This window comes from Megalobrama amblycephala, linkage group LG6 (genome assembly GCF_018812025.1).
Source record: "Megalobrama amblycephala isolate DHTTF-2021 linkage group LG6, ASM1881202v1, whole genome shotgun sequence".
NCBI lineage: Eukaryota > Metazoa > Chordata > Actinopteri > Cypriniformes > Xenocyprididae > Megalobrama > Megalobrama amblycephala.
Genome location: NC_063049.1, coordinates 173,585 through 200,000, shown reverse-complemented (window position 1 = coordinate 200,000; position 26,416 = coordinate 173,585). Strand labels below are relative to the sequence as shown.

The window sequence follows — 26,416 nt, the reverse complement described above, 5'->3', positions numbered from 1 at the left end:
CTGCTTTCTGTGTCATGAATGTTAATCAAGACCCAAGGCCTGGTGACACCACCACACCACCCCGGTGGCTTAAGGTAACCTGTGCATGGTGGGCAACATACAAGCATAATTTAATTTAAATCAATGATTTTACATGATATGAGACACTTCCTGTTTCACTTTTTTTGTCATTACTTTAATCCATCTCCAACACTGTTCGAGATTTACTATAATCGTTCACAATTTAGCATCTTTAGTGTCTGTTTCATGTTGACCGAGTTTGTTGGGGATTGTGTGAATCTTCTACAAGGAGTACTTAACTCAGAGCATAATAATTAAAAAAAATCCACTTTCAAACCAAAATATCTGACTTCCTGTTGGTCAGAGTTAATGACTGTAAATTAGAAAGTTGTCCAGCTTGATGAGATAAATATATGTCCCGAGTTTGGTGACTGTAGGTAAGACTAACCTCTCAAATTTTGTCAAAAGGTGGTGCTATAGAACCCCTCCATTTCTAAGGCTTTGCCCATGTCTACTGACCGACAACTCTGATGTGGGTGTTGAGTTTCATGCAATTTGAAGCATGCCAAGAGCTTCAAAGTCACCCAAGAATATTATAAAAGTTTGATTGCCATGGCAACAGTATTTAAGATATCAATAATCCTTTCGCAGGTCTACATCTTCCATGTCTTGACATTATTCTGACAAAGTTTGAAGCGAATTGGGTAAAAATAAGAAGGTGATTTCAAAGCATTTTGAAAGTGACAATTGTTGCCAGTTAGTGGCACTATAACTTCGACTCACAATAGTCACATCCATGTGATCAGACTCCTACAACAAACACACAGCTGAAGTTTCATCGAAATCAAACAATGTATGCATAAGTTATAACACACTTCCTGTTTCCCTTTTCTCACCATGAATTCATTTCAACGCCATGGCCAAACTGTTTGAGAAATCAAAAATCTGCTTGCAATTTAGCATCCTCAGTGTCTTGACTTCATGCTGACCGAGTGACAGAATCGCGGAATCAAGTCATAAAAACGGAATTTACTATATATTGCGGAATGTCACGGAATTTGTCAAATTTTTGATGAATGAATTAAAAGCAGGTCAGTACTCTTAAATTAAATTGCGATATAGACTAGTGACTGTGAATATTAAACCGCAAAAAGACTATTTAAACATGAATCCTGCATGCCTGTGTGCCTCTGAAATGAATGATGCGGAAGCGCAGTTTCATTTACCTCACACACACTTGTGTGGGGGCGCGCGCACGCTGAAGCACATGCAACGCTCGCGGTGTTTTTGTCCTCTGTCGCCTCACTATATGAACGCACAAATTCATCTCCAGAGCTGCTCTGAAAGTCACTTCATCAGCATTTAACCATCATAAACACAGAGAAAGCTCTAGGCAAACCGTCAAAATAAAAGTTTGATTTAACTTGACAGAAACATATTACTGTTGTACAGTAGAATGTAGATAAATTAATTTAACAATAAATTATTAAAATATATTTTTAAACAATCTCAATGTTTCTTCCATGTTTTAATTTTAACAGTAAAGCACATTGTTTGACAAAAAAGTTTAATTTCATGATTAAAAGATAAATTAAATGGTATGCGTTCATTTGATTGCCAGAAAAATTTAAATACACAACAGAACTTCTGAAAAAAATAAAATCATAAAAATATATTAATAAATAAATAAATGTATTGTTTTAAGAATTCAATTAATTATACATGCTTTTTGATTATTAAAATGGAATTAAACCATTAAAATGGAATCCAGAAAACAAAGTAAAATTTGAGGGGAAAGAATAAAGCGTTTATCATAGGGCCCTAAAAAAAATGTTTTGTTTTTTTTGTTAAACTTTTATTAAATTGTTGGTAAATTGGACAAGATTCATTATTTCAATTAATTAGACATGTTTTTTAATTACTAAAATTTAATTTAACCATTTAAAATGGAGTCAAAAAATAAATAAAACTTAAAAAACGGAATTTGGGAAAAAATATTTCATAGGGCCCTAAGTTTGGTTACTGTAGGTGAAAAGGGGTACGCTACAGAGCCTCTCAAATAGCCCTCCCCCTTGGACTTGGGCCCTAAAAATAACTTTTGTATTTTTAACAAAAAGAAGCACTATCCACAGAATCAATAAAGTGTTCTATACCTTTTACAGACTTAAAACAAACGATAAAAGAATACATCAAAAATAAATGGCAATCAGAATGGGATCAATGTCTAAATAATAAGTTGCGTGAAATAAATCCTGATGTGAGGAAAAAACATAATTCCTATTTTGATGAACGATGGAATCAAGTTATATATACAAGATGTAGAATAGGACATTCAAAAATGACACACCAATTTTTACTCTCAGGAGAAAACCATCCAAAATGTTCATCTTGTCAAAATCCATTGTCCATTAAACATATCCTTTTAGACTGTATTACATTTACCCCTGTGAGAAACCGTTTTTACTCTGTTGATAGTTTTGAAAAGGTTTTTAATCAAGTGAGCCCAAGCATGGTTTTAAGATTTTTAGAGGAAATAAATTTGAAACATCTTTTTTAATCTTCCTTTGATTTAATTATACTTTATTCTCACCATGAATATAGCCTTTGAAGCTGGTATGGCGTTAAGAAAGAAAGAAAGAAAGAAAGAAAGAAAGTATTTTTAACACAGATTAATCATATTTAATTTATACAGCGAAAACAACGCAGTGTTATTTTACACTTGATTATTCAATTTCTGTACCTGAATACTGTTAGACTTACCTGAAAAATATAAAGCACTATTTATGTATCTTTGTTCTTAAATTTATCTGTGCTTGTAATTTGTTCATTATTTTCTATGCTTACACAGTTGATTCTTAAATGATTCATTCTTTCCAAATAGAGCAATTTAGAAAAATAAATATTGCAATGTCATTTTTTTCCAATTTTGTGCAGCCCTAGTGTGAACGGGGATCATTTTAACAGCGTTGTCATCAGCTTTTTAGATAATCTTGATATCTAAATGAATAAGCATTAGTCTTAACAATTGTATTCCTCATTTCTTTAGTATCATCGTGACTGCCTTCCTGGGCACCTCTGTCATCTTCGGCTGCTTCACGTTGAGTGCGCTCTATGCCCAGCGCAGAAGTTATCTCTTCTTGGGAGGTAAACTCTAAATCATGTGCTAGCTCATCTGATCATTGATCATGCACGGTTATGTTGATTTGACCCGTTATTTCTTTTTCTCGTAGGCACTCTGATGTCTGGCCTGACTGTTCTTCTGGTCGTCTCCTTCCTCAACATGTTCTTTGCCTCAGAGATGGTCTTTAAGGTATATGATGTGACCGCCTGAAAGAAAGCAGGTGTTGCAGTTGTGCGAGAGTTTGAGTAACAGAGTTTTGATTTGTTTCAGGCTCATGTGTATCTGGGTCTGGCCATCATGTGTGGCTTTGTGCTGTTTGACACTCAGCTTATTATTGAGAAGGCAGAAATGGGAGACAAAGATTACATCTGGTAAGGCGTAGAGTTTTACTGTGTTTACCAATGATCGTTTTCATATAATGGTAGTTAAAAAGTAAAGTAGTTGTTCATGCTAAAAATTAATTTACACTGTTTATATTAGTATCTTAGGAGTAACATTGTAACCAAATCCATTGTTTAATAATTAACCAACCACAATAAAGCTGTACATAGGAATGAATAGGACTGTTTCTAAGCTTTTTTTTTTTTTTGCTTGTTTTTAATGAAGGCATTGTGTCGACCTCTTCCTGGACTTTGTGACCATCTTCAGAAAGCTTGTTATCATCCTTTCTATGAATGAGAAGGTATTTGAAACATCAATACTTGGCATCAGCATTGTTGCTTCTTTCTGTTTTATTCCTTATTGAATTTATTCTCTATTTTTTTGTAGGAAAAGAAGAAGGAGAAGAAGTAATTTTCAAAAGAGTGAAAACATCTGTGAGCTGAACATGTCAGCAGCTTCATTGTGAATCTGATTACATAGTTTGATTACATTTTATGTGATTTGATATGGTGTCTTAACTTTATTTTTGAAAATTGTTACTGGGCTTTGAATATGTTGTCAGGATAGTGACCTAATGTTGTTTGACTGTAGATTTTGAAGTCTTATTTAAAGCTTAAGTTGATCTTTAATTTCTTTGACTTACTGCAGAATTTAAAAGTCTGTAGAAAAGGAGTCTCATAAAACATTCGAATTAGTATCTGATTTAATATTGTACATAACAATAGAAAGTTTGAGTGTAATTGAGGTGTTACTGCTAGATGACAGAAGACTTTCTCACCCCACGCTCTGAACAATATCAAATCATATATCATAAATACCTTAACATGATTGTGCTCCGCTAAACTGCTTTTTTGTGGTTATTGCGTTAATACTTCATTGATTTTTTTTTTTTTTTTTTTCTTCTTTGTTGCCAATGTCAGACTAGATTTTTGTAGCTGCTGTTAATGCCAAATTTATTTAGATTCATGGCTACCATTGTTAATGCATTTTTCATTGAGTTCACAGATGAGATTTATTTTATTCATGAATATTGTGCATATTGATTAAGTCAATAAATGATGCCACAGGTTGCATTTGTGCTCATGTGGCTACTGATATATTAAACCTTCTGCTGATAAACTTACATTGAGCTTGTTAAAGCTGCAGTCTGTAAGTTTTGCCTCTTTGTCGCCATCTCTGTTTGATTCCTGCAGTTGCAGTTATTTCCAGAATTATCATCTTTACGTGGGTTGTGCATCGGCACGGCTTCTCAGTGCAGATAAATCTGTTTGCTGTCAGTCACCACATCGGTGTGGATACTGTACTTCAGAATCATGTTTTTTGAATCATTAACCAAAAAAAAAAAAGTTCGGACTGCAGCTTTAAATTCTGCTGTCAGAGGACCAGTTGAAAAGACAGCTTACAAATCAAAACCTTTCTGCTTCCTGTAGCAGCCCTCGCTTACAGTGATTGTATTTCTTCATCACAGATGAAGTGAATTAGATTTAATATTTGTCAGATAAGCAGATGTTTGAATTTTACCTGTAACAACCAGAAACATATTTCATTCAGTAGGTTATGTGCTGGTTCATATAGTAGGGGGAGTGGGGTAAGATGAGCCAGTGGGTAAGTTGGCAACATGCAATTTTATTGTCACGTGACCATATATTTTGGAACCACCAATCATTTCTGCCAGACTGAAAAGGAAAAGCACATAGGAGACATCCAAGTACAATTTTTGCATAACAGATGTAATGATTTGTCCATAAAATTTGTTCCTCACCTGTAGGTCCCCAATAGCCTAATGGTCGTCATTGCAGAAAAACTACCATGTCAAGAACCTTTTGACTAAAATGTTTATTAGTTTCAGTGACATTTATTCATTCATTCTAATTTGGTTTTTAATTTTACTCAAACTCTCCGTTTAGTCTGTTTTTGGGAAGGTTACAACTTTGGTGTTCAATATATTGTTTCAGAAATGCAAAATTTAAACTTAATTTGGTTGGTTTTATGTTGTTTAAGTTAGATTTAAGAAAATAAATATGATTGATTTGATTTGATTTAAAAGAGGTAAATTATGTTTACAATTTAACATGGGTTTGGTTCAGATTCATTTAGATGGTCAGTTTACTCCCAGATGGTACAACTTACCCCTAACCTGGGGTAAATTGAGCCACAGGAACCATTTTTTTTTATAAGCCATATTTTTCCAACCCTTTGTCATAGATGTACTCTGATCATTTAAAATGATATAAACCATCCTGAAATTGATTTAGATACTTTTATTGTACTCCTGCCTCATTTTCCCTCATCTTGAGGACCATATAAGTAAAAAATGGCTCATCTTACCCCACTCTTCCCTACCTGTACAAGAAGAAGGTTCAAGATATGCCTGTATTATTTTACTGTTTGGTTGTATATTATATTGTATATATTATTTAATGTCAATGGCAGGGAAGCGTTGTGTCGTAAATGACGGAAAATTCCATCAGCGCCGGGGAAAGAGTTAAATAGCAGCACAGAGGTCTTAAAAGCAGAGGGCAATCCAGGTTGACAGCGACCTTGTTAATACTGGACAAAGGGTGAATGATAAGTGATTTTGTCCATTTTTTATGCCCTTCCCTCGCTAACTTCCCTCTGTCTCGTTCACTCGGCTGTACGTCATTGTTTATGTTGAACAAGTGCCCTCTACTGGCGGAACCCTTATAATGTGTTTAAATGGAACGCTCTTGATCACTCTAAATCCACAATGGAGCCGATTTATTATTTACAGTTTTTACCTTATGAATTTGTTTTATGCAGCATTCTATAGGCCAGCATGTATTCTTGGGCTGTTGTGACATCGCCAACTACTGGTCTGGCAGCAGAATACAGCGTTTATAGTCTTTTTCATGGATCTGTGTGAACAGGGATTGTTTTGACAACAGTCTGTACACAAAGGAAAAACTTTTATGATTTTAGTACACCATTGTCGTGTAAAGGTACCCTAAAAGTGGATTGCAGGGAAGAATGATATCGGGTATGAGTGATTGAAATGCTAGACAGAGGGAGAAAGGGGAGGACGCTGAGATTTTAGTGAAGCATGACTGGAAGGAAAGTTACTGTGTTCTACCACTTTGCAAATATACTTTAAAATGTGTTCATGTGAACTACCGCACTAGTAGACATGAACATAAAACACAAACATGTTGCTTATGTTGCCTTTTTATTTCACAGCTTTATAACTTAAATTTAAAATCAAATTTCTAGATTCTGAAAAAGTTTTAGAATTTAACTCTCCCCGCCATTGACGGAATTTTCTGGCTTTCCGTGTTTTTACTGTTATACGGTAGGGGGCGCTATTACGCATCTTCTGAAAGAGTACAGAATCTCTGGATCAAAACACAGGCGAAGAAGAAGCAGAAACAAGCAATAGCATAAAATAATGCAATCATCGAAATTAAACAGCAAAAAAGCTTGGTCTACCCCATTTATGTTTTGATCACCATTGTGCATCTGATCCTGACGTTGTCTTTGACAAAATCTCATTTTCTCAGCTTTTTGTTCAAAATGTTGCTTTTTTTTTAACGAAACTTGCCCACATTTAAATGTTGAGTAAAAAAAAAAAGAATGCATGACGCTAGAATAAAATGATTTATATTTTTTTTTTAAGCAGATATATTGATATATTGCATTTCAGATATTCATACAACAAAATATTCTGGGGGCCGTGAAACTTTTGTGAAAATGATCAAAAATGCTGACTGGGAAAGAGTTAAATGCATTTAAACAAATACAAATCTGCATTGTACAGCACAATCACAGTCATTGTTGAGAAACTATTTTAGGATTCTAGCAGGATATTATATAGTGGTTTAGATGCTTATTCTGCTCTGTTAGTTTTTCTGCTTATATTCTGACAAAACACCAAAAACATTGTGCAAATACTGGTGATCAGTGAATTTGTGACTATAATCTACATGAAAATACAACTTTAAACTATGTACATATAAAAACAGTCAGTTCAGCCTGTTGTGTGGATGAAGACCTTGTTCACTTCTCTGTAAGCGTTTCGCAGGAGCACGTATGGAAAACACATTTCCAGCATGTCTTGACTCAAGAACGGCGACTGCTCCACTATCTACAACCCAAAGAATAGAAACGACAGACTTGTATCATTAAGCATTTTTAGATCCTAAGCTCATAATAATTCTGTTAGTCTCCAGAGGTTTGTTACCATGTGTAGAATGAGATAAACTGAATCTCTGTTCTTTATTTCCACTCGCTCCATATTCTGACCAAGCTGCAGTAAGATAGAGGATGCCACCTACACAATCAGACATACTAGATGAAAGATTCGCTGTGGATGTATGGAGTGAAAACAGGCTGAATTCTTGCTTCGTATTCTCTGTAATGTCAAGCGTTGTGAAATCAATGGTGTGCCATTCACCTTCAGGAACTCTTGAAGCTGCACCTGGATGTTCTTTCTCTGGACAGTGAACATCGCTGCAGCCAGATGGTTAACAGCTGTGGCCAAGCAGTGGATGTTGTTTTGGTGACCTGGTGAAAAACAAGATTTGCATTTACTTAAAGAGAATCTATAATGCCCCTAAGATTAATATAAGTCTCTGGTGTCCCCAGAATGTGTCTGTGAAGTTTTCATTTTCTGTCAGTCTTAGTACACAATGTAACTAGAGAAGAGTCAAGTTTTAAATAGGAAAAATATCGAAACACTTTGGTTATTTTTGAGCGAAATGCTAACGGTCTAATCAGATTCAATAAACTATGCTAAGCTATGCTAAAAGTGCTACTGCCAGACCCGGAGATCGGCTGAATGGATTTGAAAACGGTAAAACTCAACTGTTTAACTCTAGGGGAGTTGGAAAATGAGTTTCAAAAAAAGTTGAGTGTTCCCCCGAGAAGCCCAACATGGCTTCTCGGGGGCAGGGTTTATGTGAATTTTAGGGTTAGTGAAGTCACTAATCTGGGAAGAAGCTCGTTTTAGTCCCTACCAGCCATTTGTTGTAGTCCTTAAACAGAAAATTCTTTAAAAGAAAATATCTCCTTTGCATTAAACTTTGAGCATTGTAACTTTGCAGATGTTATTTATGCTCTAACAGCAACATTACACACTATCTAAAGTTAAAAAACTGAAAACTTGATCAACCACCCCTTTAAAGTATTTTAAAGGTGCCCTAGAATCAAAAATTGAATTTACCTTGGCATAGTTGAATAACAAGAGTTCAGTACTTGGAAAAGACATACAGTGAGTCTCAAACTCCATTGCTTCCTCCTTCTTATATAAATCACATTTGTGAGACCTCTGAAGAACAGGCGAATCTCAACATAACACCGACTGTTACGTAACAGTCGGGATCATTAATATGTACGCCCCCAATATTTGCATATGCCAGCCCATGTTCAAGGCATTACACAAGGGCAGCCAGTATTAACGTCTGGATCTGTGCACAGCTGAATCATCAGACTAGGTAAGCAAGCAAGGACAACAGCGAAAAATTGCAGATGGAGCAATAATAACTGACATGATCCATGATATGATATCATGTTATTTTTAGTGATATTTGTAAATTGTCTTTCTAAATGTTTCGTTAGCATGTTGCTAATGTACTGTTAAATGTGGTTAAAGTTACCATTGTTTCTTACTGTATTCACGGAGACAAGAGCCGTCGCTATTTTCATTTTTAAACACTTGCAGTCTGTATAATTCATGAGCACAACTTCATTCTTTACAAATCTCTCCAACAGTGTGTAATGTTAGCTTTAGCCACGGAGCACTATCAAACTCATTCAGAATCAAATGTAAACATCCAAATAAATACTATACTCACATGATCTGACACATGCATGCAGTATGCATGACGAACATCTTGTAAAGATCCATTTGAGGGTTATATTAGCTGTGTGAACTTTGTAAACGCACTGTATTATCGTCGAGAGCTCGAGGGGCGGGGAGCACGAGATTAAAAGGGGCCGCAGCCTGAATCGGTGCATAGTTAATGATGCCCCAAAATAGGCAGTTAAAAAAATTAATTAAAATCTATAATTTTAATGTAATCTATGGGGTATTTTGAGCTGAAACCTCACAGACACATTCAGTGGACACCTTAGACTTATATTACATCTTATAAAAACTGGTTCTAGGGCACCTTTAATTTAGGGTCTGTCAGAAAACCATGCTGAACAAAGCTAGCGCTGATATTTTTAGTAATACATAGAAAAATGGATTTCATGTTAACTCTTTCCCGCCAGCCAGCGCCACCATTTTTGATCATTTTCAGAAAACTTTCATGGCCCCCAAAATATTTTGTTGTATGAATACCTGAACCATTTTATTCTAACTTCATATAGCCTTTTTTAATTAACACACATGCTGTTTAATGTTTGAAGATCACATTATTTTACATGGGCATCAGCAATGCTTGTTTCTGCTTCTTCTTCGCCTGTGTTTTGATCGGAAATTCTGTACTCTTTCAGAAGATGCAAAACAGCACCCCCTACCGTATAACAGTGAAAACATGGATTGCCGGAAAATTCCGTCAGTGGCGAGGAAAGAGTTAAGAAAAGTTTTCTTCAATGTACATCAGACATATAGCTTTTGTTTCAGCTTGAGATTATTTACATTCTCTGCTGCTTGTACTGTAGAAAGTGTTTTTGTCATCTGCTGTCTGCAATGAATCCTCGGCTCAAACTAACCTCCATGTTCTCGGCTGTAGAATGAGTTTGGATCCAGGCACAGGGTGGGTAGAGACACTGCTATATAGACCAGCAGCAGACAGGTGATTTTAAACTCCTCCTCAAGCGACACGTTTTCTGGCGAGCAGAATTACAAGTAATACAACAACAAAAATCAAATTAGATTAGCTTGAGACATCCTTCCAGACAGACAAGCTCCTTTATCAGGACTTCACCTGTTTGCATGTTTGCAATTGCCGAAACCAGCGCAGGGTCGATCTCACAGGGCAAACCAGCCGCTGACGCCATTTCATACACACCGAGTGTCATCTACACATGATCAGAGATATGAAGACAATCAACAAAAAGCTTTAAGTAGTTCTACAGAATACAATAGTGTTAGTTTCAGTTCAACAACCGCGTTGATGTTGCAAAGTTTCCTCTTTCTCCCTTCCCAACAGACAGATACAAGCTAACTGATGAAATGTTATTTCAGAAGCAGTGATTCAGTGATTTACCTTGATGTCAAGGTCGGGCTGCATAAAGTCCTTTAGACATTTGATGGGTCTCATTACGTATGGACAGTGTCTGTCCAAGATCTACAGACGGAAATGATCAATACAGTGATGTTTTGTGCTACAATACAGCAGTACATTATTGCATGTCATGCATTTATTATTAGGCATATACCATAAGATCTGCATAAACCTCATTAAAAGAGGGCATTAGTGTAACTTTGAAAATATTTATGTCAGGCTATAGCTTTATGTGGTAAGCAGTACAGTTTTTTTAACATTTAATGTCAACATTACTGTAATATATGAATGTAGGAAACACTAAAATGTGATCCTGTTCAATATTAATGAACATAAACAGAGCTACTCACCTCCTGGAGAGCGTCTTGGACCATGGACCGAAATGACAGAATCACACCGATAATGGTCATTCTCTTCAACACATTTTCACAGCCTGGTGGAAAATGTTGGATAAATCAGATTTTCATTACAGTAAGAGGACACAAGAGACCAGTGCTTCCCAAACGTTTGTCCCTGAAGAAGTTGATTGCTTTATGCTCTATTTTGGTTTCTTTATTTTAACTTTGGGAATGAAATAGAAATTCAAAACATCTATTTTCCAATTGCATTTTTGTTCATACAAATGTCAGGCATTTTTGCCTATTAAAAATAACACGACAATAAAGTTTTAGTAATGGCTATCCCTAATTATGTAAGTGGACTTTATAAGTGGATTATATTGACAAATTGGATTTTAGTTAGTAGAGTAATGAAGCGTGAAAGTTAATGCACTGTAATTACAAATACCTGTCAGTTTCTTTTGAAGGTCAATCATTGCCTCAGGTTTGTCAAAGTTAGCTCTCATTTGCACCAGGACATCCATGTTATCACTTACAAGTTTCTGAAAATGAAAACATGATTTAATTCAACCATTTATACACATTTATACACAATGAGCCATGTTTGTGGTTTAACATTATTTCAAAAAAAGAATGTTTTTTATTTTGAAAGATGTCATACCTTCAGTTCTCCAACTTGGGATATGATGTGCCACATGAGATTCTCATTTAAAAACTTCATTCCATAAGGCCCAATCAGTTCAGCCAATGTCCGCAAACCTACAGAGAAATATGCCACAATAAAATCACGGTGTCACAGTGTGTATGTAATAAACCAGCATTTAACACTATTTCAGACAGCAAGTGTGTCATTGTTTGAGTGTTGCTAATAAAATCAGAACCCGGATCAGAAATATTTCCTTGAGTAAAATATTTTTATTATGCAAGTTGAATATATTTTATTATTGTTCTATCATGACAACTCTCTGAGAGTTTAGCATTGTGATGACAATGTTAATGCATTTGTTCTTGGTCGATTAGATTTGCTACGCTGCCGCTGCTGATTATTGCTGCTGCTGATGTTTATTGCTGCTGATTATTGCTGCTGCTGTTGATTATTGCTGCTGCTGTTGATTATTAATGCTGGTTATGATTATTGCTGCTGCTGCTGATGATTGCAGCTGCTGCTTTTGATTATTAATGCTACTGTTTATTATTGTTGCTGTTGATTATTAATGCTGCTGTTGAATATTGCTGCTGCTGATGATTATTACTGCTGATTATTGCTGCTGCTGTTGATTATTAATGCTGATACTGATTATTGCTGCTGCTGCTGTTGATTATTAATGCTGCTGTTGAGTATTAATGATGATGCTGATAATTAATGCTGATGCTGATTATTGCTGCTGCTGCTGCTGATTATTGCTGGCTGCTGTTGATTATTAATGATGCTGCTGATTATTGCTGCTGTTGATTATTAATGCTGCTGCTGATTATTGCTGCTGCTGTTGATTATTAATTCTTCTGCTGATTATTGCTGCTGCTGTTGATTATTAATGCTGCTGCTGATTATTGCTGCTGTTGATTATTGCTGGCTGCTGTTGATTATTAATGATGCTGCTGATTATTGCTGCTGTTGATTATTCATTCTTCTGCTGATTATTGCTGCTGCTGTTGATTATTAATGCTGCTGCTGATTATTGCTGCTGTTGATTATTGCTGCTGCTGCTGCTGATTATTGCTGCTGTTGATTATTGCTGCTGCTGATGATGATTATTAATGCTGCTGCTGATTATTAATGCTGCTGCTGATTATTGCTGCTGCTGATTATTAATGCTGCTGCTGACTATTGCTGCTGCTGCTGTTGATTATTAATGCTGCTGTTGATTATTAATGCTGCTGCTGATTATTGCTGCTGCTGATTATTAATGCTGCTGCTGTTGATTATTGCTGCTGCTGATTATTAATGCTGCTGCTGATTATTGCTGCTGCTGATTATTAATGCTGCTGCTGATTATTAATGCTGCTGCTGTTGATTATTGCTGCTGCTGCTGATTATTGCTGGCTGCTGTTGATTATTGTTGCTGCTGTTGATTATTGCTGCTGCTGATTATTAATGCTGCTGCTGTTGATTATTGCTGCTGCTGATTATTAATGCTGCTGCTGTTGATTATTGCTGCTGCTGATTATTAATGCTGCTGCTGATTATTGCTGCTGCTGTTGATTATTGCTGCTGCTGTTGATTATTAATGCTGCTGCTGATTATTGCTGCTGCTGATTATTAATGCTGCTGCTGTTGATTATTGCTGCTGCTGTTGATTATTGCTGGCTGCTGTTGATTATTAATGCTGCTGCTGATTATTGCTGCTGCTGCTGCTGCTGATTATTAATTCTGCTGCAGCTGATTATTGCTGCTGCTGATTATTGCTGCTGCTGCTGTTGATTATTGTTGCTGCTGTTGATTATTGCTGCTGCTGATTATTAATGCTGCTGCTGTTGATTATTGCTGCTGCTGATTATTAATGCTGCTGCTGATTATTGCTGCTGCTGATTATTAATGCTGCTGCTGTTGATGCTGTTTATTGCTGCTGCTGCTGCTGCTGCTGATGATTATTGCTGGCTGCTGTTGATTATTGTTGCTGCTGTTGATTATTGCTGCTGCTGATTATTAATGCTGCTGCTGTTGATTATTGCTGCTGCTGATTATTAATGCTGCTGCTGTTGATTATTGCTGCTGCTGATTATTAATGCTGCTGCTGATTATTGCTGCTGCTGTTGATTATTGCTGCTGCTGCTGTTGATTATTAATGCTGCTGCTGATTATTGCTGCTGCTGATTATTGCTGCTGCTGTTGATTATTGTTGCTGCTGTTGATTATTGCTGCTGCTGATTATAAATGCTGTTGCTGATTATTGCTGCTGCTGATTATTAATGCTGCTGCTGATTATTGCTGCTGCTCATTATTAATGCTGCTGCTGCTGATTATTAATGCTGCTGCTGATTATTGCTGCTGCTGCTGCTGATTATTAATTCTGCTGATGATTATTGCTGCTGCTGTTGATTATTGCTGCTGCTGTTGATTATTAATGCTGCTGCTGATTATTGCTGCTGCTGATTATTAATGCTGCTGTTGTTGATTATTGCTGCTGCTGCTGATTATTGTTGCTGTTGATTATTAATGCTGCTGCTGATTATTATTGCTGCTGCTGTTGATTATTGCTGCTGCTGATTATTAATGATGCCTCTAATTATTGCTGCTGATTATTGCTGTTGCTTATTAATGCTACTGCTGTTGATTATTGCTATTCCTGCTACTGCTGATTATTGCTTCTTCCGCTGCTGATTGTTGCTGCTGCTGATTATTGCTGCTGCTTTTGATCATGCTGCTGCTGATTATTGCTGCTGATGATGTTTATTGCTGCTGCTGATTATTATTGCAACAGCTGCTGCTGCTAATTATTGCTACTGCTGCTGTTGATTATTATTGCTGCTGATTATTATTACTGCTGCTGCAGAGCAAATACAGAGACTTGCTACTGCCAATACATACACAGACATGCTGGTGTGCGTATGTAATGTATTGAAACACTGTAAAATAAAATATTTAGTCAAAAGGTTTTTGCTCAAATGTTATCTTAATTTTCATCTTACTGCAGATATCAGAGTATTCCTCAGCATGAAAGCTCTGCTCATTCTCAGTGTTCTGGTTGACAAAGCACTGTGTGGTAGGACAGTGGACTATGAGAGCACTGCTGGCCTGACGCAAGAGACCCTCAAGAAACCTGATGACAAAAGACCAGAAACACATTTAAACACATTATCCACATTTAAACCAGAGACCAGAAACCATTTAAACCAGAAATCGAATATATAGAACAACAACACGACATGTAAGTGTTCAATTGTGTTTCATTTCTGAATAAATCAGCAGTGTTGGGGATAGTTACTTTTAAAAGTGCGTTAAAATGTTGTATTACTCCCTAAAAAATAACTTTTATATACCTCTCGGATTTCATCAAAAATATCTTAATTTGTGTTCCGAAGATGAACAAAAGTCTTATGGGTGTGGAACGACATGAGGGTGAGTAATTAATGACAGAAATTTCATTTTTGAGTGAACTAACCCTTTAATATTGAGTCAAGAACCCTAGAGTTCGATATAGAACCTATTTTCTAACACTGTAATTATGTGTATGTCACTCACAGTCTGTAAGATTACGCTCAAAAGCTGAAAAAGCTGGAGGAAATATGATTTCATGAAAGGTGGCACTTGGCCTGAAAAGTTGTGAACCTCTGCTGAGAACCTCATTCTCATCTTGGGTTTGACCTTTTCTAGTCTACAGTAAATGGTTAGTTAATTACCAGATGCTTTCTTAACCAGCGCCTGTGAACTACAGGATACACAGGTGACCATATGTGTCGCTGATGTGGGAAAGTCTGAGCTTTGAGGGAAGCTGATGAAACGTCACCAGGTCTTACCAGTTAGTATAGAGTGTTGTGATGGTCTGTGCTCCGTACGAGTCCAGCGGTTGCGTCTGCTGCAACAAGACGCTCTTCACCATCCGTGCGACATCGATGTTGATGTAGCAGCTGAGGCTGTGCAGACTCGTAACATACGCTTGAATCCCAGCCAGCAGGTCAGACGGTCGGGCGATCTCATGAGTGCTCTGGTTATAACTGGCCATCTGCACGATTACCCTATAAATCTCTATTTCGTTAGGTCGAAGTAATGCTGACTGGACAAAACAGTGCTATATGTTTTTTATTGAACTCGTGTTTTTATCAAATGCTTTTTCATTTATATTTTGCAGTTGTGAAGGCTGACTCTCTCTCAAAAATGCTTTAAAGGAATATTACGGGTTGAAAGCAAGTTAAGCTAAATTGCCAGCACTTGACAGCACTAAAGTTGATTACCACAAAAATTATTTTTTACAAAATGCAAAAGTCTCAGAAAATTTATACATACAGTATGTTTTATCAAATTACTAGCTTCACATGTTCTGTATTCATTGTTTGTGCTTCATGATAATCTTGCTTTTTTCCCCTTTTTTCTTTAAGAAAACAACGGAACCAGGGATATTCCTTTAAGACACAATGAGTGATTGAGAGGATGTTCAGCAAACTCATCCTGTGTTGTGATCTAAACAGAGCAGTTTCATAGTAAATACTTAAGAAATTAGCAATACTTGTTGAGTCTCATCTCCAGCTGTGTGAGCAGGAAACTCGGCAGGAACAACGATGTGTTTGAACACTGTGAAATCAGCGCAGATGCTATAGGAAGTGCAGAGTTCGGTCAGCGACTGGTGCATCTTATCCAGACTATAAGAGAAGAGAGCAGTGAGGTTTCATATCTACGTCTAACTATTCCTATATGGAAACTGTGAGATCATACATACTTTGTGACGATGACTCTGTCCTTCCTGAGGCTTTCTGTCCCTGGTTTCTCTTTAGGCACGTCTCCTTTCTTTGGTACCGGTTTCTTCAGTTTTTTATTGCGTACTGTGCTGATGGTCTCAGCACTGTGTTTGGGCAATAACTAAAACAGAGCACAGCACAACACAGCTGAAAAACACTGTATGCTTGCTGTTTTTACTGGTTTTTATCATTTATGAGTGTTCATGTCCATATATATACACTATATTGCCAAAAGTTTTGGGATGCCTGCCTTTACGTGCACATGAACTTTAATGACATCCCATTCTTAATCTGTAGGGATTAATATGGAGTTGGCCCACCCTTTGCAGCTATAACAGCCTCAAATCTTCTGGGAAGGCTTTCCACAAGGTTTAGGAGTGTGTTTATGGGAATGTTTAACCATTCTTCTAGAAGTACATTTGTGAGGTCAGGCACTGATTTCGGCGAGAAGGCCTGGCTCACAGTCTCCGCTCTAATTCATCCCAAAGGTCGGGTTGAGGTCAGGACTCTGTGCAGGCCAGTCAACTTCCTCCACACCAAACTCACTCATCCATGTCTTTATGGACCTTGCTTTGTGCACTGGTTGCGCAGTCATATTGGAACAGGAAGGGGCCATCCCCAAACTGTTCCCACAAAGTTGGGAGCATGAAAAATGTCTTGGCATGCTGAAGCATTAAGAGTTCCTTTCACTGGAACTAAGGGTTCAAGCCCAACCCCTGAAAAACAACCCCACACCATAATCCCCCCTCCAACCAAACTTTACACTTCGGCACAATGCAGTCAGGACAAGTACCGTTCTCCTGGCAACCGCCAAACCCAGACTCGTCCATCGGATTGCCAGACAGAGAAGTGTGATTGGTCACTCCAGAGAACACATCTCCACTGCTCTAGAGTCCAGTGGCGGCATGCTTTACACCATTTCATTCAACGCTTTGCATTGCACTTGATGTAAGGCTTGGATGCAGCTGCTCGGACATGGAAACCCATTCCATGAAGCTCTCTACACACTGTTCTTGAGCTAATCTGAAGGACACAGGACGTTTGGAGGTCTGTAGCTATTGACTCTGCAGAAAGTTGGCGACTTCAGCATGTGCTGACTTCGCTCTGTGATTTTACGTGGCCTACCACTCCTGTGGCTGAGTTGCTGTTGTTCCCAATTGCTTCACATTGTTATAATCCCACTAACAGCTGACTGTGGAATATTTAGTAGTGAGGAAATTTCACAAATGGACTTATTTCACAGGTGGCAACCTATCACAGTACCACGCTTGAATTCACTGAGCTCCTGAGACCGACCCATTCTTTCACAAATGTTTGTAGAAGCAGTCTGCATGCCTAGGTACTTGATTTTATACACCTGTGACCATGGAAGTGATTGGAACACCTGAATTCAATGATTTGGAGGCGTGTCCCAATACTTTTGGCAATATAGTATATATATATATAAATATATATAGGTTGATCCTCATGCCTTCAAGTCACATTGAGTTCAGTACATTTTAATTGAACTGTCTTTTGTACCTTCTCATTGAGGTTACACTGTTCGGCACATATCTCCAGCACAACCGAACATGTCTGACGAGAAATCTCCTCCAGAAACATTACGCACAGCTTCAAACTTTGCTTCTCCATTTCTTCAGCCTAGCCCCCCCACACACATACATTTGCAACAAGAAAAACATGACAGAACATCATTTAGGGGTAGTTTTCCATTTGTAAAAATGATCTATTAAGTTTCCTTAAAGAGGATCTATCATGCCTTTTTACAAAGTCTTGTTTTTGTTTTTGGGCTCTACTAGAACAGGTTTTCCTGCTTGAATGTTGATTATTTTCCTCATATTCTCCATTGTTGCAGCTCCTCTCTTCCCAGTCTGTCAGTAACGCTCTGTTTAGTTCCTGTCTCTATGAAGCCCCTCCTTCTGAAAAGCACAATGTGCTCTGATTGGGTCGGCTGGAGCAGTGTGTTGTGAATGGTGTTTGGGAAATGTCCCGCCCCTTACCATAACCGCCTAGTTTCAATCACACTACTAACTAACTCAACCAGGCCCCGCCCCTTTATTCTGCATATGAATTATTCAAATGAGGAATATTGTGAAGAAAACTCAAGAACTACAATTGAGGTGTTTCAGGGAGTTCAGAAACACTGATATAGAGAAAAACTCCTGCTGGAGGGACTTTAAAGGAAGCTTTTTCATTACTTAAAAAGCAACATTTCACACTAAAGAAAGATGAACATGGAAAAAAGCAGAATAGATCCTCTTTAAAAAAAAAAAACTGGTCTGATTAGGACTAAATGTGGCATGTGCTAGAGTTAGATTGGCTGTCAGATACAAGATAATGAATTTTAATGGACCTTTATGATCTTATGATCTGAGGCCAATGATGCAAATTGCATAAATGGTTAAGTCATTCTGAATCACATGCTGGTTGAGTAGGAGCAATACTGACCTCCTCTGGACAGAGCGGATGGAGACACTGACTGAAGTGTGAACAGACGAGTGGGAAAGCCATGAGGTAGCGCTGCATGGACACATCCTCGCTGCTCTGAGAGAACATCTTCTCAAACACACGTGCGTGGAAGCTGAAAGATTACAGACACGTGAAATCAACAGTGCATTCGCTTGTCCATTTATGCTTTTCTAAGGCTCAGTGGATTCCTCAGATTGATTCAAACTTTGGCCAGCTGCTCGTTTCGGTCACGGTAACTAAAACACAGATGACGTCGCTGAAATTATATGGTTTATGGTTAAATGACTCACTAAAGAAAATCATTCTGTTATCTCAATGTCATGGAACATCAATTCAGGGTTAACTAAAACTATAACTAAACCAAAACCATTAAAACATTTTCATCAAGAACCAATATAGTTTGACGTCAAATGGTTTTGATGCACCACTTGTCTGGTTCATATGACATATATACTGTGCTGTGAGAGGAAAAATATTTGCCATAGATGAATTATGCCATAGATGTCAGTCAGTTTCTCACACAAACCTGCCACATGACTTCAGAAGATTGAAATGTAGAGTAATATGGACTACAGTTATGATAATTTGATGGTGCTTTTTGTCATTTTAGAGACTGACAGTCATTAGAGTGGATATTTTCCATTAAAAAAACAGCAAAATCAGCAAAAAAAAAGAGGAAGTCTTACAATACTTATTCTTACATGTGAGGATGACCCTCGCTGCACAAAGCACAAAAGTTCAGTATTAATAATTCACAGTCGACTCACCAGAGAATGGAGAGATCGGCCGTCTCACAGAGGAGTTCATTCACATTGTCCATCATCCTGGTGTGAAACTGGGCCATGTTCATGATCTTGGCGAGCTCAGGGTAGTCCTTCAGTGCCAGAGCAGCTTTACTAACACTGGTGTAAGCCTGGAGAAGGCAAACAAAACATCTGTAACGGTTGATGTAACTTCTGATGCTTATTAAGATTGAGGTGTTATGGATACAATACTTTTTCTAGTCTGCCTGACTATGTACTAATTGCATTTATGCATTGCTTTTACTTTATTATTTTGGTAATTGATTGCTTAATTAATTAAGTTTGTTCCTTATTTAATTGAAAATATACATTATACATATACTATACATTATGTGCAAAACTGAAACAATGGCTAGTCCTAAGTTTTAAAGCAAAATGACTTTAAATTGCTAAATTAAAAATGATAATAAAAAAAAAAACAAAGACACAAACTCAGTTTTAATAGGCAATAGGAATGTAGGAACACAGTTTCTTACTAGCATGTATATTACTAGAATATTGGCAGTATATTATTAATTAATTATAAAGCATATTAATGCCTTATTCTGCATGACCATATTCTATATCCCTTAATCCTACCCAATACCTAAACTTAACAACTAACTTACTAACTATTAATAAGCAGTAATTAGGAGTTTATTGAGGGAAAAGTCTTAGTTAATAGTGAGAATTGGACCTCTATTAATCTTAAGTGTGACCAAACATTTTGCTAAAGTTCCCATTAAGTTATGAAAACGTTATTTCTGAACATTCAAAACATCCAGTTTATTAAATGTTTTAAAAACGTTTCATTCTTGGTTATGCGAACACTAAGGGAACATTCCATTTTATCATTTTGGAAACATCATGGGAATGTTACTAAAACATTTCAGAAAAAAAATGTTCCATGTTTTTGTTCTAAAGTTTTGAGAACATTATTAAAGACCAGATAACTTTAGAACTATTTTGTTAACATTACTGGAAGAACATTTGTTCATAACTTTGAGAGAACGTTCTCTGTTCGCTGGGGTTGTAGTTATATGTATAAATATATAAAAATCATGATTCCCACTCTGAATTTTATCAGCCTATGAAAGAATATAATGTATCAATCAGAGCCGTACCTGCAGTCTTAACCAGTCCAGTCTGAACGGTTTCAGGTCAAATTCTTCTCCTGCATTCACTGTATGAAAAGATCAACAAAGAATATTAGGAAAGCAAATAAATCTGCATGTAACATTATTGGATTTGGATTCCTGCTACACATTTGATCTAATATGCTGCAAGATGTCAGATGAGAGAAACTGAGCTCAGATCATATCATATCTATTGATGAAATATACACTAGCGTTCAAAAGTTTGGGGTCGTGGGAATTTTTTTTTTTTTTTATGTTTTTGAAAAGTCTATTCTGCTCACCAAGGCTGCATTTATTTGATCAAAAATACAGTAAAAAAAAAAAAAAGTAAAATATTATTCTAATTTAAAATAGCTGTTTTCTATGTGAATATATGTTAAAATGTAATTTATTCCTGTGATCTAAGCTGAATTTTCAGCATCATTACTCCAGTCTTCAGTGTCACATGATCCTTCAGAAATAATTCTAATATGATGATTTGATACTCAAGAAACATTTATGATTATTATCAATGTTGAAAGCAGTTTTGCTGCTTCATGAACAGAAAGTTCAAAAGAACAGCATTTATCTGAAATAGAATCTTTTGTAACATTATAAATGTCTTTACTGTCACTTTTGATCAATATAATGCATCCTTGGTTAATAAAAGTATTAATTTCTTTAAAAAAAAATCCTAGTGACACCAAACTTTTGCACACTAGTGAATATCCACCTTAAACCACAAACGTACAAATAAATCCACAATAATATTTACAAATTAAACACTCTGTTTTCCCAGTTCAGACACTATCAGATGAGAACTGAGAACTGAAGTGATCTGAATTATGACACTATTGTTTTCTATAGAGCTGTTTATAGCTGAAACTGAATTAGTGTCATATTTGATGATGTTTGCATCATTGATTCTGTTATTATTCCTGTTTACATGGTATAAAGCACTATAGAAATAAAGCTGAATTTACTTCAGGAGTTCACAACATGGTCGATCTGTCCAGAGGCTTGTTGCATGAATTTAGTTGATCAAACATGAGTAGGTTTTGAGTTGACAAACCCAAACCAATCCTACCCAGTTTAGCGCTCACTATGCGGCCTACTGCTTTCTTAGGCAGAAAACACAAGCTGTGGGGACCAAACTCCACACAATACAGGGATTTTTATCAAAAGTCTACGTCCCTGTCAGGACGTTCTCACAGTTAAGAGAGTTCACTAATTCCCTAAACAGTTTATCAAGACACTGAACCTGGAAAGCAGGGCAAGAAATGACAATAATCACTCGAAAGTAGTTATTAGACAGGCATAAAAAAAGGAATATTACACTTCGCACAATGATACCTGATGACAATATACTGTATGTGGCTGTGCTACCACAAGTGTGTTCAGAAAATATATTAAATGTGTTGTAGAAAAAACTCACAGTGCTTGAGACTCATTGCAGACAGAGTTGAGACAAATGACGACATGAGAACCGATTCCTCCTCTGGACAGACGTACATGCCCTGAAATGAGAAGAGCAAAACCTGCATAGAAACCTTCTGATAGAAATGCATGACATTCGTTTGTGAACAGGATAGTGAGAAATTCTGTACCTGGATGGTGTCATTGAGCACTAGAGCATCATACTGTGACAAGTACTGAAGATGGTAGCGTTGAATGATATATCTGTGTTGAGCCAGCAGAGCTCGCAGCCGTTCCATGTAGTACAGGAGCTCCGCCATCTGTCTGTACCACAAACACAATTAACACAACAACATAAGATGCTGCATTTCCCACTGAACAGTACCAAATCAGTCTTTACAAGACACGCAGTAAGAAATGAGTGATTCGCGAACACAGTTATTTTGGCGGCTGACCTTATTGCTTATGCATTTGTAGGAGTTTAGCTTTCAGATGCATTTTTAAAGCTGCCCTAGAATCAAAAATTGAATTTATCTTGGCATAGTTGAATAACAAGAGTTCAGTACATGGAAATGACATACAGTGAGTCTCAAACTCCATTGTTTCCTCCTTCTTATATAAATCTCATTTGTTTAAAAGACCTCCGAAGAACAGGCGAATCTCAACATAACACCGACTGTTACGTAACAGTCGGGGTGTACCCCCCCCCAATATTTGCATATGCCAGCCCATGTTTCCAACATTATAAAAGGCATTAGACAAGGGCAGCCAGTATTAACGTCTGGATCTGCACAACCAAATCATCAGACTAGGTAAGCAAGCAAGAACAATAGCGAAAAATGGCATATGGAGCAATAATAACTGACATGATCCATGATAACATGATATTTTTAGTGATATTTGTAAATTGTCTTTCTAAATGTTTCATTAGCATGTTGCTAATGTACTGTTAAATGTGGTTAAAGTTACCATCGTTTCTTACTGTATTCACGGAGACAAGAGAGCCGTCGCTATTTTAATTTTTAAACACTTGCAGTCTGTATAATTCATAAACACAACTTCATTCTTTATAAATCTCTCCAACAGAGTAGCATTAGCCGTTAGCTACGGAGCACTATCAAACTCATTCAAAATCAGAAGTAAACAATATAACAGTATACAATACTCACATAATCCGACGCATGCATGACGAACACTTTGTAAAGATCCATTTTGAGGGTTATATTAGCTGTGTAAACTTTATTAAGGCACTGTTTAAGGCAAGCGCGAGCTCTGTGGGCGGAGAGCACGGGATTTAAAGGGGCCGCAGCATAAAATCGGCGTGTTTATAATGATGCCCCAAAATAGGCAGTTAAAAAAATTAATAAAAAAAAATCTATGGGGTATTTTGAGCTGAAACTTCACAGACACATTCAGGGGACACCTTAGACTTATATTACATCTTTTAAAAACATAATCTAGGGCACCTTTAAATAAATCATGATTTACTAAGGTTTGCGCTAGTCAGTTTTACTGGTATTTGTGCCATTATTTAACGCCCAAAGAAAGCATGTCTTAACCATTTTGTGCCTTGTTCTAAGTATTACCTGCACCTGATTATCAGCGGCTCTGTTTGTTTGTGGCCCTACAGTAATCTGCACTGCTCTTGGTAGATTGTGCTGGTCATTATGTAAATGAGCTGCTGCATGTGCGTTCTTTAAAGGGGTGGTTGATTATGATTTCACTTTTTTAACTTTAGTTAGTGTGTAATGTTGCTGTCTGAGCATAAACAACATCTGCAAAGTTCGATGCAGAAGAAGATATTTTCTTTTAAAGAATTCTCTGTTTAAGGACTACAACAAACGCTGGTAGGGACTACAACGAGCTTCTTCCCAGGTTGGTGACATCACAAACCCTAAAATTTACATAAACTCCGCCCCCGAGAACATGCAACAAAAGGGGCGGGGGCATGTTGAGCTGCTTTAGAGAAGAGGAAGAGTTGTTGTAGTAGAGTGTTGTTGTCATGCCGTCATTTTACGCTGGACTGCTTCACAAACGAGAGATATTTCAACGCTGGATTTGCACAAAAGATGAACATGACGGCACATGCTAGTGGATGAGTTGAATCAACTCCACAGCAACTACATAAATTTATCCACTAACCATTCAGAAACATCCAGTTTCATTCTAAAAGTTGTAACTTCTTCCTGAGTCTCTCCATCAGTGTCGACTCCGGTTTGAACAATGTAAGGCTGAACACCGTTACTGACAATCCTCATTTTGGCTGCGTGAGATTCTCCAGCTTTGTTGTTGTTGAGCTGTTAAAGCCCCGCCCTCTTCTGGAAAGGGGGCGGGAGCAGCAGCTCATTTGCATTTAAAGGGACACACACAAAAATGGCGTGTTTTTGCTCAAATAGGGGCAAATTTGACAAGCTATAATAAATGATCTGTGGGCTGAAATGATCTTTTGAGCTGAAACTTCACAGACACATTCTGGGGACACCAAAAACTTATATTACATCTTGTGAAAAGGGGCATTATAGGTCCCCTTTAATTTGCTCATTGATCAGTAGTTCAGCCGCAGAATTTACACTCCCATCAGCAATTCTATGGGATTGTGGTCTCATTTAACCCATTTAGTAAATCTGGCCCAAAATGCCTTTCTGGGTCAAAGTGACTTTAAAATAATAGAGCAGGTCACATTACTGATGATCTGAAAATAGTCCATGTGACTGCAGTGGTTCAACCTTAATGTTGTGGAGTGACGAGAATATTTTTTGTGCACAAAAACAAAATGTACAAAATAATATAAAATGGGACCATCACTCTTCGATGCTGTACACGTGAGCAGCATGACGCATGCGTGTGATGCTGATGCAAGAGTCGGCCAATACCAAGCTGGCATTCTGACGTAGAACACGGAAGCGCTGCACTGTGTTGACAATGTGAACAGCGTATTTTTGTTTTGTTTTGGTGCACAAAAAGTATTCTCGTCGCTTCACAACAATAAGGTTGAAGCACTGAAGTCACATGAACTGTTTTAATGATGTCGTTAGTACCTTTCTGGGCCTTGAAAGTGTTGATTACGTTGCAGTCTATGGGAGGTGAGAGAGCTCTTGGATTTCATCCAAAATATCTTAATTTGTGTTCCAAAGATGAACGAAGGTCTTACGCATTTGGAACGACATGAGGGTGAGTAATTAATGACAGAATTTTCATTTTTGGATGAACTAACCCTTTAACAGAATTTGAGTTGTGTTGTGCTCATACACTGTAGCGCAGATGAACATGACACTTACGAGTCTGCATAATCCTCTGGTGTCTTGGTTTTGGGGATGTTGTCAGCATGACGCACAAGCCAGAGCACTTCATCACGGGAAAATGACAGCGCCATGAACACAAATAAAGCCTAGAAAAACCAAATAGAGTTCAAGCCACAGAGATCTGGGTACGACCTAAAACATGTACATAAAAAATAGCATTAAAAGAATGATTGAAACCTTGGGTCCAAGCAGTGCAGGTTCATCCTCCAAAACTTTGGTCAGTTCCTTCAGAGCATTTCTCAGGAAGCTGCGCTTCTCTCTCCGCAACGCCCCGCTGGAGAACCAGTGAGACGAGTCAACATTTACTCTGTTCATCAGGCACTTTTTAGGATGTTTGCTGTTTGAATAACCGTTCTGCTTTTCATGCTGGTAAGATAACCACTGTGAGTTCTACGTTTTGTAATGCATAATCTTATTTTGTCTGTGCAAGAATATCACATGCCTTCCCAGCTAACAAAAATATGTTATCTTTTATTCCTGCATTTGAAATAAGCTCATACTTTAGATGCTCACCAGTTAGTGATGACATACTCTTTACATTCTTTGATGTCAGGAATGCGTTTACTGTACCTGAAAAAAAAAAAATGCAAAACTAAACTGTTTACATGATAAGAAACGCTTAGGTGAATACATCAGAATCGTGCAGCAGCATCCATTTACTGACGCTGTATGCACGTGTTACCCTTTGAGATTGTCGAAGAACTCCTCGGAGAGCTTGTGTATGTTGAGAACCTCGTCTCTGATGACTGTGATGTACAGGCCGTTACGAAGGGCCATCTTCCATAAACTCTGAGAGCCAGCATTGCTGTTTAGACTGCCATGACACAACAGGAAACCAACTGACAACCAGAAGACAACAACACATTAATACAAGCGTGGTGTATTCAGACACTGGTGCTGTACAGACATTC

At 37.4% G+C, this 26,416-nt stretch overlaps 2 protein-coding genes across 3 annotated transcripts in view; one reads left to right on the top strand and one right to left on the bottom strand.

Annotated features, from left to right (window-relative positions):
• tegt (testis enhanced gene transcript (BAX inhibitor 1)) overlaps positions 1 to 4,606 on the top strand; it is an 8,695-nt gene extending 4,089 nt beyond the window's left edge. For both annotated transcript variants that reach the window (XM_048192442.1, XM_048192443.1), the window contains exons 6-10: positions 3,047 to 3,144; positions 3,231 to 3,310; positions 3,392 to 3,492; positions 3,728 to 3,803; positions 3,890 to 4,606. In XM_048192442.1, coding sequence (XP_048048399.1) covers positions 3,047 to 3,144; positions 3,231 to 3,310; positions 3,392 to 3,492; positions 3,728 to 3,803; positions 3,890 to 3,913 — 379 coding nt within the window. In that variant the 3' untranslated portion in view covers positions 3,914 to 4,606. The remainder of the gene's footprint in view (positions 1 to 3,046; positions 3,145 to 3,230; positions 3,311 to 3,391; positions 3,493 to 3,727; positions 3,804 to 3,889) is intronic.
• Positions 4,607 to 6,669: 2,063 nt separating this feature from the next.
• nckap1l (NCK associated protein 1 like) overlaps positions 6,670 to 26,416 on the bottom strand; it is a 33,745-nt gene continuing 13,998 nt past the window's right edge. The window contains 24 exon segments of the mRNA XM_048192441.1: positions 6,670 to 7,601; positions 7,698 to 7,787; positions 7,911 to 8,020; positions 10,175 to 10,291; positions 10,390 to 10,483; positions 10,672 to 10,752; positions 11,040 to 11,122; positions 11,476 to 11,569; positions 11,689 to 11,786; positions 14,658 to 14,788; positions 15,486 to 15,704; positions 16,193 to 16,227; positions 16,229 to 16,325; positions 16,403 to 16,542; positions 17,943 to 18,062; positions 18,870 to 19,002; positions 19,658 to 19,803; positions 20,797 to 20,855; positions 22,223 to 22,304; positions 22,395 to 22,527; positions 25,482 to 25,591; positions 25,683 to 25,779; positions 26,019 to 26,075; positions 26,188 to 26,344. Coding sequence (XP_048048398.1) covers positions 7,485 to 7,601; positions 7,698 to 7,787; positions 7,911 to 8,020; positions 10,175 to 10,291; positions 10,390 to 10,483; positions 10,672 to 10,752; positions 11,040 to 11,122; positions 11,476 to 11,569; positions 11,689 to 11,786; positions 14,658 to 14,788; positions 15,486 to 15,704; positions 16,193 to 16,227; positions 16,229 to 16,325; positions 16,403 to 16,542; positions 17,943 to 18,062; positions 18,870 to 19,002; positions 19,658 to 19,803; positions 20,797 to 20,855; positions 22,223 to 22,304; positions 22,395 to 22,527; positions 25,482 to 25,591; positions 25,683 to 25,779; positions 26,019 to 26,075; positions 26,188 to 26,344 — 2,600 coding nt within the window. The 3' untranslated portion in view covers positions 6,670 to 7,484.